The sequence below is a fragment of the Hypanus sabinus genome, chromosome 20 (genome assembly GCF_030144855.1).
Source record: "Hypanus sabinus isolate sHypSab1 chromosome 20, sHypSab1.hap1, whole genome shotgun sequence".
NCBI classification, from domain to species: Eukaryota; Metazoa; Chordata; class Chondrichthyes; order Myliobatiformes; family Dasyatidae; genus Hypanus; species Hypanus sabinus.
In genome coordinates, this window is record NC_082725.1 from 67,573,892 (window position 1) to 67,585,923 (window position 12,032).

The window sequence follows — 12,032 nt, forward strand, 5'->3', positions numbered from 1 at the left end:
CATTCTAGAAATTTGCTATCTTGGAATCCAGCACCAACCCAATGCCTATAAAAAGTATTCGCCCTCTCCCCAGGAAGTTTTCAGCTTTTTATTGTTTTATAACATTGAATTAGTGGATTTAGTTTGGCCTTTTTTGACATTGATCAACAGAAAATACTTTTTTGTGTCAAAATAAAAACAGATCTCAACAAATTGATCTAAATTAATTAGAAATACAAAATAAAATTCTCCCCCTTTAATATGATGCACCAAATCACCACTGGTGCAGTCAATTGGTTTTAGAAGTCACATGATTAGTTAAATGGAGATCTGTTTTTGGAGATGTGTGCAGTCAAGGTGTTTCAATTGATTATAGTAAAACTATACCTGTATCTGTAAGGTCCAACTGTTGGTGAGTCAGCATCCTGGCAAAAACAACACCAGGAAGACAAAAGAACACTCCAAGCAACTCCATGAAAAGTTTATTTAAAAGCACAAGTCAGAAAAACATATAATTCAGATAATGGTAGTAGAATCATTTCAAGCGTGTATAAGGGTTTGTCAAATCTTAAAACACATTCGACTTAATACATTAAAACAAAATGGGAGAAGGAAGGAGGGATAATTATATCTTAGGAAGAATGGACAATAATGTGGAGGTATCAATGGGAGTGTACCAGTTCACAGAAATGGAGGGAGTTTGGATGGAAAAACTTCATATGATATTTTATCACAGCCTCTCAGAAATCCCATTATGATAGTAACCTCCCTGTTTACTGGAGAAATTGTAGCAATCAAAATGCAAACTATTATCATATTTTCTGGGAATGCCCCGTTATCAAAAACTATTGGAGGGGGATACATAATGCTTGACAAGACATCTATAAATGTGAAATACCCTTAGAGAGTAAGACCATATATTTTGGGTATATACCTCAGGAATGGTTGAAAAGAGATAAATATTTAATGAATATACTGCTGGTGGCTGGTAAAAAGACTCTTACCAGGAAATGGCTATTACAGGAGAGCCCAATGGATGGAAATTACAATGGACATTTGCAAAATGGAAAAGATGACAGCATTTGTTAATCATAAGTTGGAACAGTTTGATTCATACTGAGAAAAATGGTTTAATTACATAATACCTCATAGGCCTGATTTTATTCACACAACTCAATGAATGTTGTGAAAAAAAGATCACTCTCTACTTGTACAGTTTTCTTCATTTGCTTGTTCTTTCTTTCCTCTTTTCTCTAAGTGTATACCTCAGATAAATATTATGTGGAGATTAGTGGCAAATATGACTATGATATAGTGTGGAAATGTTTGTTTGATGATGAACTTTAATTAAAAAAAATTACCAAAAGAAAGCACAAGTCAGGAGTTGGTTACAGGAAAGTTTCCAAGTCTCTGGGCAGCCCTTCGAATGCAGTTAAGTCAATTACCCAGAAATGGAAAGAATATGGCACAGCTGTAAATCTGCCTAGAGCAGGCCACCCTCAAAGCTGAGTGACTGCTCAAGAAGGGGAAGAGTGAGGGAGGTTACCAACAGACCCATGACAAATCTGGAGGAGTCACAAGCTTCAGTGACTAGGATGGGAGAGACTGCATACAACTGTAGCCCAGGTGCTTCACCAGTCGCAGCTTTGTGGGAGAGTGGCAAAGTGAAACTCATTGTTGAAAAAAAAGGCATGTGGGAGACCCTGAAGTCAGCTGGAAGTAGGTTCGATGGTCTGATGAAACCAAAATTGAGCTTTTTGGCCGTCAGACTAAACACCATCACAAACAAGAGAAAATCTACAGATGCTGGTAATCCAAGCAACACACACAAAATGCTTGAGGAACTTGGCAGCATTTATGAAAAAGAGTACAGTTGTACAGTTGACATTCCGGGCCAAGACCCTTCAGCAGGAAGGGAGAAAAAAGATGTGGAGTAGGGTTCAGAGGCGGGGCGAGGCGAGGTGAAGGAGAAGCAAGGTGACAGGTGAAACTGGGGGTGGTGAAATCCTTCACCGAACTGGGAAGTTGATTAGTGAAAGAGATACAGCGCTGGAGGAGGGGGGGCAATCTAATAGTAGAGGATAAAAGGCCGTGGAAGAAAGGTGGGTGGGGGGGGGGGGGGGTGGAAGAAGCACCAGAGGGAGATGATGGGCAGGCAAGGAGGTAAGATTAAGATGAGAGAGGGGAAAGGGGATGGGGAACGGTGAGGTGGGAGAAGGGGGGCCATTATTGGAAGTTCAAGAAATCAATGTTCAGACCGTTAGGTTGGAGGCTAAGCAGATGGAATACAAGGTGTTTTTCCTCCAACCTGAGTGTAGCCTCATCACAACTGTCGAGGAGGCCATAGATTGACATATTGGAATAGGAATTGGAAGTAGAATTAAAATGGGTTACCACTGGGAGATCCCACTAGATCCTTCTCTCAATTACTCCATCTCCACGGCATCTGTTCGCAGGATGAGGCTTTTCATTCCAGAACAAAGATGTCCTCCTCCTTCAAAGAAAGGGGCTTCCCCTCCTCCACCATTAACATTGGCCTCAACCACAACCATATGAAATGGAAGAGATGCACATCTGCTCTCACTCCATCTTCCTGCCACCATGCTAGAGATAGGGTTCCTGTTGTCCTTACCTACCACTACACTTGCTTGTGTCCAGCACACAATTCTCCGATATTTCCGCCATCTCCAACAGGATCCCACCACTGAGCACACCTGCCCCCCACCCCCATTTTCTACTTTCCGCAGGGATCACTCCCTATGCAACACCCTTGTCCATTCATCTGCTGAGGATGTTCTACAAGTCTGTGGTGGCCAGTGCTATCATGTTTGCTGCTGTGTGCCGGGGCAGCAGGCTGAGGGTAGCAGACACAAACAGAATCAACAAACTCATTCGTAAGGCCAGTGATGTTGTGGGGGTGGAACTGGACTCTCTGACAGTGGTGTCTGAAAAGAGGATGCTGTCCAAGTTGCACGCCATCTTGGACAATGACTCCCATCCACTCCATAATGTACTGGTTAGGCACAGGAGTACATTCAGTCAGAGACTCATTCCACCGAGATGTAACACTGAGTGTCATAGGAAATCATTCCTGCCTGTGGCCATCAAACTTTACAACTCCTCCCTTGGAGTGTCAGACACCCTGAGCCAATAGGCTGGTCCTGGACTTATTTCCACTTGGCATGATTAACCTATTATTATTTAATTATTGATGGTTTCATATTGCTATATTTCTACACTATTCTTGGTTGGTGCAACTGTAACAAAACCCAGTTTCCCCTCGGGATCAATAAAGTATGTCTGACTGTCTTCCCACTGATCTCCCTCCTGGCACTTATCCTTGCAAGTGGAGCAAGTGCTACACCTGCCCCTACACATCTGCTCCCTCACTACCATTCAAGGCCCCAAACAGTGCTACCAGTTGGGGGTCATATACTGTGTTCTGTGCTCAGGGTGTGGCCTCCTGTATATCAGTGAGTGGCGATGTTGACTGGGAGTTTGCTTTGCCGAGCACCTCCACCCATTCTGACATGCCAGTCCATGCGATAAGCTCACACTCAGGTTGGAGCAGCAACACCATCTTCTGTCTGGGCAGCCACCAACCTGCAGGCATGAACATTGATTTCTCGAACTCCCGGTAATGGCGACTACCCCCCCCCCCCTTCACCATTCTCCATCTTTTTTTCCCTCTCTTACCTTATCTCATTGTCTGGCCATCTTGTACTCCTCCACCTTTTCTTCTTTCCATAGCTTTGTCCTCTCTGTTAGTTTCCCCCTTCTCCAGCCCTGTATCTCTTTCACCAATCAACCTCCCAGCTCTTTACTTCACCCCTCCCCCTCGGTTTCACCCATCACCTTGTGTTTCTTCCCTCTCCTCTCTCCCCATCTTTTAACCTTGTTCATCTTTTATTCTCCAGTCCGCTGAAGGGTTTTGGCCCAAAATGTCGACAGTATTCTTTTCCAATGATGCTGCCCGGCCCATTGAGACTAAACTAAACACTGCACATGATCAAAAACATGGTGTGAAGCATGGAAGTGGCTGCATGCTGTGGGGACGCTTCACTGGAGCAGGCCCTGGAAGGCTTGTGAAAGTAGAGGGTAAGATGAATGCAGCAAAATACAGGGAAATCCTGGAGGAAAGCTTGATGCAGTCTGCAAGAGATCTGTGACTTGCAGGAAGATTTGTCTTCCAGCAAGACAATGAACCCAAGCATAAAGCCTAAGAATGGCTTTAAAAACAACAGTTAATGCCCTGGAGTGGCCAAGTCAGAGCACAAACCTCAATCCAATTGATAATTTGTGGTTGGACTTGAAAAGAGCTGTTCACTCACACTCTCCATGTAATCTGACACAGCTTGAGCAGTTTTGTAAAGAAGAATGGGGAAAAATTGCAGTGTCCAGATGTGCAAAGCTGATAGAGACCTATCCACACAGACTCCAGGATGTAATTGCTACCAAAGATGCATCTAAATACTGACTTGAAGGAGGTAACAATGCAATTGATTATTTTGTGTTTAATAATTGTAGTAAATTTAGAGTAATTTGTAGAAATTTGTTTTCACTTTGACACGAATGTCTTTTTTGTTGATCAGTCTGAAAAAGCAAAATAAAATCCACTGTGATTCAATGCTGTAAAAACAATAAAACATGAAAACTTCCAAGGGGGATGAATTCTTTTTATACACACCATACCTGCAAATTAACATCCCCCATGACTGTTGTAACATTGCCCTTTTTGGTATTATATTTTTCCCCATTGTAGTTTGTAGACCACATCCTTACTACTGTTTGGGGATCCGTATACAGGGGCTTTTTACCTTTGCAGTTCCTTAGCTCTATCCACAATGATTCTATACAGCGCTGTTTCAGTCATGAGTTCATCCTGCAGATTGTTTATTGGGGCAAATGGTATGTTAATCATACTTTAAGAGGGTTTGTGTGCAAGAGCAGACGTATCTTACTCCAGTTATATAGAACCCTGGTGGATCAGGGGCTTAAAATATATTGGCTTTCCTACAATGAGATGATGAACAATTCATTTTACATTACAATTCTCAAACCTGATCAGCAGTATGCTTCTTCTCAAGATCAGCAATAATCCATTTGGCATCAGACAGGCTCTGCTCCAGATGCTTCTGCTCTAGTACCTTAAACAGCAAAATGCAAAAATATTCATAATCCCAACTAATGAAAAGTACCAGGTTAACATACTTTTTTTAACGGAGATTCTGCAACAACAAATACCAACAAATAAATTCAGTTCAAAAAGTGAAGAAATATTTCAGCATTGACAATACATTACGTCTCTGCAATCTTAAGCAAACATGACTACTTTATTGGAGGTACAGTAAACTTGTCTAATCATGTGCAAACTGACCAGGTGAGTGTATTTTCACTAAAATGTATTCATGCTTGAGAAAAAAAGTCATGGGATTGGAAAGATTAATAAGTTTAATCAACAATACAAACTGAAGGATCTAGTGCTTTCTTTACATTAACAATATAAAGTGCTTAATAATTTCTAAATATTAACTTAGGGACTAATGTAACACACTGCAAGGTTTCACTGCTAATGTAATGGTTTCTCTGTAGCAGCAATGCTTGGGTTATGGCTGGAGATGACAGGGGCTTTGGAATGTGCATCTTTCTTGTGGGTCTGAGAAAAGGGATTTTGCAGTCTTTTGTCGGTGAGAGATGAAGAGAGAAGACATGAGTGGAGAGAGTTGGTAGATCGCCGGACAGAGTGGACTGAGGAATGAGGTTCTGAGGGTCTGCGACGCTTGGAGGAGATTGATGGGGAACAAATGGATGGAAATGTCAGCGCCAACATGCACATTAAATTGTTTCATATGAATGTGCCCTTTTTTCTTTGCTAACCTTCGGTCAATTAAGAATTATAAAGCTCAATTCTTTTATTGCATATTGTGTGTTGTTTGTTATTTCGTGGTACTGATTTGTAACAGGGGAACACATCACACAACAAGCAACCAAACAAGATTTTTTAAGTTTGGCTGGGGCCATAGGCTGTCTTCCCCTAGATTAAGCTGATAGCTGAATCTGAGGGTTACAATTATGGGGGCTCATCCGGGATTGATTTCATGGGATACTGTGTGATTACCCTGAGCATTGAACCAGTGGCGTATATATTTGAACTCCACATGAATTGTTAATACACCTATTAAGCACTGTTAAAGTTACGATTGTGGGTGGAGGTTTGATAAAATGGCGGGGCGGGCCGAGTAATAAGTCAAGTTTCCCGTAGCTGGGGGCAGAGATTTCAAAGACAGGGTTCTATTGTTTCTGAGGAGTGAGGGGAAGGAGTGGTCAAATTTGGACTAGCTAATTAGTCCCCATCCCCCAGTGAAGAGTGAGAATTCTGAGCTAGTATCCTCCCTAATCTCTCTGGCAGACAAATGGAAAAATGCCCAGGTTCAAAGGTCCTGCTATGGCAGGCTCTGCCTGTTCTCTGGAATTACGCCCCACCCCTAAAGGGGAAGAGGAGTTTGAGACTTGGGCGGAGCAGACCTCTCAGTTGTTAGTTGAGTGACAGTGCTCTGATGATGTAAAACAATAGCGATTGGTTGAGAGGTTGAGTGGGCGGGCTGCTGACGTAGTGAGAGCCATCAGGTTCTGGTATACTCTAGCAACTATGAGCGATTACATGCAAACATTGGTGAATGCTTTTAGTATGACTGGAAGCCCAATGGAGCTCATGGCAGGGTTTCAGTACACGTGTCGGGAGGAGGAGAAGCTTTCTGCTTATATTTTTTGGCAAGAGAGGCAGCTAAATTGCTTGACCCTTTCTTGAGGAATTATTCAGGCAGCTGAGGTGGATCAGTTAAGAATGGACCAGATAGCCAAGAGCACCCAGTCCCAGGACCTGATTGCTTGGGGTATCTAGCAGTCTCCTAAGATGTGCCCCCTCCCTCTTTCGTTGAGTGATCAGAGAGGTATGGGAAGAGGAGAACGCATTGGAGGTGCAGGAGGCCTCCGCCAGCAGCGTCCATTCCTCGGTAGTGGAGACTGTGAGAACTGAGATGTCTTGGCGGTTATCAGTGGGTGTGACCTCATATGATGGAGCTGATGGGGGGTGGATTAGGGAATGAACAATGTGGAGGGCTGCTGGCCCCAGGTGTCATGCGAAAAGGAGAGTGAGCCCTGGGTACCTAAACAAAGAGTCACTAGGAAAACTGAGAGGAGACCCAGTGAGGGAACGGTCTGGTGTCTCTCGGGGAGCATGTTCCCAGCAATGTACCAAGGAACCCCCGAAAGCCCCAATTCCTGAAGGCTTAGTGGGACATTAACTGGGACTTAGTGGGAATTCCTGAAGGCTCCAGTGTGTTGCTACGAATAGAGGGTATTTACGCTAAAGCCATACTCGACATCGGGTTGCAGGACACGTTACTGTACCATTTGTTTTACAAACGGTGTCTGAAGCATTTACCATTGACCCCATTCAGGGCACTGGAGATCTGGGGGCTTAGTGCTAGTCATTATCCATACGACGGTTATTTGTTAGTGAAGTTAAAATTCTCGGAGGCCAAGGTGGGACTGTCTGAGGTCCTTGATACATTAGAGCTGGTTTGTCTGGACTCCGTTGAAAAGGGCGACATTTCAGTTCTGGTGGGGACCAACACCCCTCTTATGACGAGGATCATGGGGGCCTGTAAGGAGAAGGCTGGCAAGAGCTTTTTAGGAACATTGCCCGTGCACCTGGTGTCTTGAGCTGCTTTTGAGGTAGTGTGTGGCTAGCATCAGGCCGGATACCGAATTTAAACGAGGGTCTGTGTGGTTTACCCAGTCAAAGCTGATGGTGGTATGGCCCAGGGAAGGAGTGAGAGTGATGAGGACACCCAAATTGCCCGGAGTGCCTGAGAGTGAAGCCTTCTTAGTGGATGCTCCGGAAGACCACAAGGGGGAGTCAAGATTTCCTGCTGGAGTACTGGTGAGGCCCAAATTACAGAAACCTTCAGTTGTACAGGTGAGCAGGATGACAGCGATTGTCAGGAACACTACGAGAAGGGAGGTGACAGTAATGTGTAATGTCTCTGTGAGATAAGCCCGGGAGAAATATTTGGAAAAAGGAGGAAAGTTGACCGCTGAATCATTCAACTTTGGGGACTCCCCAGTTCCTGTGGGTTGGAAGAGGAGGTTGGTAGAGAAGACGTTGAAGCTGGAAGGTGTCTTTTCCATTGACGAGTTTGATGTTGGTTGTTCCAAGAGCATTTGCCACACTATCCAGGTGACCAAGGACACCCCATTCAGAGAGGGGGTCACGGCGACTGGCCCCTGCAGAGGTGGAAGACGTTTGGCGGCATTTGTGTAAGTTGAAGGAAGCTGGGATCATCACCGAGTCCCGAAGCCCCGATGTGTCCCCAGTACACCCTATCTTCACTATATGCGTCTTCGGACAGTGCAGATTCACAGTTATATGGGGAACCTATTTCTACCAACGTCTCCTTATAAGCGTCCAAAAGTCAGTTACTAAAGGAGCACTGCTTTCCTGCCAATACAAGTCACCAAGTCACGTGTGTACACCTCACAGTCTCAGCTGGGACGAGAAGCACCACCTTCCCACCAATACAAGTCAGGTGCGCGCGCCTCACAATCTCACTCCCGCCGGTCTCACACAGTGCAGTGGTTTTGTGCTTGAAATATTTAACTATGCCTCCTAAGCATCCGATGTCATGTGCTGGACCACCAGCCACGCGGCAGAGAACCGCTTTAACACTTGAAAAAAATTTGGAAATTATAAACAGGGCGGCATTAGGTGAAGGTAACACAGCTCTGGGACTCTATTGCCGGGAACAGAATCTTGCCTTTAAAGTTCTTTTGTTGCTTGACGATGCGCCAGCCCATCCTAAACATTTGGACAGCATTCATCATAATATAACAGTGCGTTTCCTGCCGCTTAACACAACCACTCGACCAAGGTGTGATCTACATTCAAGGCATATTTTTTACAGCAAACTATCTCTCAGATGCTGCAAGCAACATACGATTTTGAAAATCCCAGGGGTTTACCAACGGTGAAGGAATGGTGGAAGTCGGAACACTTGGCGCCAATGGTGATGGACACAGACCCAAGTTTAGAACGGAGTCAGCAGTCAACCCCTGCAGTCAACCCATTCTTCCCTACAAGCAAATTTATGTCAAAAAACAAAATGCTGCCAAGCAAACAACCCCTCACCACTTTCTTGAAACCGGTGTCATCTCCTGCTGTCCGCAGTTCTGAGAGTTTTCCTTCACCCCTTGCTGTGCTTGATATGATCCTGATAACACACAACCATCCACCTTATCCATGTAAAGCTGCCTGACACCACAACAACAACTCACCTCCCGGAGCCAACACACCAGCCACTGTTGGTGAGTACTGTACACCTTAGTATGTTAACTTGCTATGATCTATTACATTGAATATTACCTTACATTGATGAAATACAATACGAAGTTGCCTTGTGGTACTGCTTTTGTGTCGTAAATGTGATTAAATTACAGATAAAACATACTTAGGAAGCCCTCTGGAACACATCCCTCTTTTCTCCATTTAAATAATTATTCACATTATGCACTTTCATAGTATGCGTCGACTGCGAGGAACGTATCCCCTGCATATAACGAGGACAGGGTGTAGTGATGACCAGAAGGGAGAACGGGAAGGCACTATAGGACTCTGAACAGGCGTACCGTCCCCAAGGATCAAAGACGCGCTGGCTTGTCATGGTGCTGTGAAGTAGCTCAGTGTGTTGGACTTGAGATCCCCATGAGCGAGGCCGAGAAAGAGAAGGCGACATTTATATGTCCCTTGGGATTTTTCCAGTTTGAAAGGATGCCCCAGGGCATCTTGGGAGCTCCTGCAACCTTCCAGTGGGTCATGGAGAAGAGGGCAAGGGATATGAACTTGCTTGAGGTATTGGTGTATTTGAATGACCTCAGTGTTTGGATCCACCTTGGAAAAACATGAAGCAAGACTACTGAAGGTGCTGGGCTGCCTGAAAGCTGAAGGGTTAAAACTTTCCCTGGACAAGTGCCAGTTCTGCCAAACATCTGTTAGCTATATTGGGCAGTGTCTCATGGGATGGAGTAGCTACAGATAGGCTAAAATAGAGGTGGTGACCTCTTGTCCAAGACCCCAGACCGTGAACTCTTTCCTCAGGTTCTGTGGTTACTATCACAGGTTCATGAAAGGCTATGTGAAAGCAAGTCACCCATTAAATCAGCTTCTGTGCGGTTACCCTCCCTTGGGGAAGAAAAAAGGGACAGGAGGGTAGAGAGCATCTTAGCCCATCGGAGACCTTTGGACCGAGGTGGCATGCAAAATATGAGGCCTTTCAGTCTCTGTTGACCCAAACACTGGTGCTGGCTTTTGCAGACTCCCGATTGCTGTATGTACTGCACACGGATGCCAGTCGAGAGGGTTTAGGGGGCAGTCCATTTCAGGATCAGGGCAACGGGTTGAGACCTGTTGCATTTACCAGCCAGAGTCTGTCACCCTCCGAGAAAAACTATCCCACGCACAAGTTGGAATTTCTGGTGTTGAAATGGGCAGTGGTGGATAAGCTGAGTGACCAGCATAAAAACCAACAGGTGGCACGGCACGGCAGCAGTGGCCTTGCGAACCTGGTGTTACTTTAATTTAATTTTGAGGCACAATTAGTGTTTAGGGCACATGAATAATGGAGCAACCATCTACCATCGTCAGATACTGCTGCAATACAGAGATCGCCCAAAAACAAACCTTCATGAAAATCTGCTGGTTAAATTATGTGACCTCGGCTTGCTGAGGAGATCGGGCCTACAGTCCTCGAAGTCGCCTGATGCTGGTGGCTGGAGGTGGGTTGTCGTAAGCGGAAGTGAGGCAAGCGGGCAGGGGTCCTTGCCAGGCAAAAAGCAAAAACCCTAGCCGGCTGGCTCTCCCGTCCATTCTGCTCTCCAGTGTCTGCTCCTTGGACAATAAATTGGACTACATCCAACTCCAACGAAACACTTGACGGGAGTAGAGTATAGAGTCTGCTGTGCGTATGCTTTTACAGAGACATGGCTCACTGATGCCGGTTTCCAGATACTGCTCATCACTAGTGGAGTTTTTGACTGTTAGATGCAGACCATTTTATTTACCTCAGGAATTCACCGCTGTCTTTAGAGTTGGTGTCTACATTCCCCCCAGCGCTAATGCTAAGGAGCACTCTGTGAACTGTATGGGCTATTAGCGAACTGCAGAACACACATCTTGATTGATGGACTGTTTATTGTCGCCAGAGATTTTAACCACACGAAACTCAAGTCAGATTCCATCAGAACGTGGACTTTGCAATAAGTGGGATGAATGCGTCGGACCTGGTTTACACAAACATCTCCAATGCGTACCGGGCGAAGCCCCGCCTCCACCTCAGTTACTCAGACCACATCTCTGTTATGCTAATCCCAGCATAAAGACCGCTCGTCAGGCGCTCCAGACCAGTTCAGAAGCAGGTGAAAACCTGGCCAGCAGGAGCCATCTCTGTTCTTCAAGACTGCTTTGAGCACACTGACTGATACATGTTCAGGGAGGCTGCAACTGATGGAAACTCCACCAACTTGGAGGATACACTGCATCAGTGACCAGCTACATCAGCAAGTGCATCGACGACACTACTGTGTCCAAGACCAGCACTACACACACTAACCAGAAGCCATGGATGACCGCAGAGGTGCGTGCGCTGCTGAGGTCCCGTGACTCCGCCTTCAGAGCAGGTGACAAGGCAGCTTTAACAACAGCAAGGGCCAAACTGTCCCAGGCCGTCAAAGGGGCAAAGCGTGCACACGTCCAGCATATGCACAGTCACTTCCAGGACATCACCAACTACAGGTGATCACCTGACTGAGCTGGTGATGCCTCCCTCCCAGGTGCACTGAACAACTTCTACGCTCATTTTGAGGCAGAAAATGACGTGGCGGCGAGGAAGTCCACCCCTCCTCCAAAGGACCAGGTGCTATGTCTCACCGTGGCCAACGTGAGGAGAATCCTGTGCAAAGTCAACCCACAGAAGGCTGCTGAACCAGACAATATTCCT

At 45.5% G+C, this 12,032-nt stretch overlaps 1 protein-coding gene across 1 annotated transcript in view; it reads right to left on the reverse strand.

Moving 5' to 3' along the window:
• kif15 (kinesin family member 15) overlaps positions 1-12,032 on the reverse strand; it is a 186,170-nt gene that overhangs the window by 51,670 nt on the left and 122,468 nt on the right. The window contains exon 24 of the mRNA XM_059945706.1: positions 5,040-5,126. Coding sequence (XP_059801689.1) covers positions 5,040-5,126 — 87 coding nt within the window. The remainder of the gene's footprint in view (positions 1-5,039; positions 5,127-12,032) is intronic.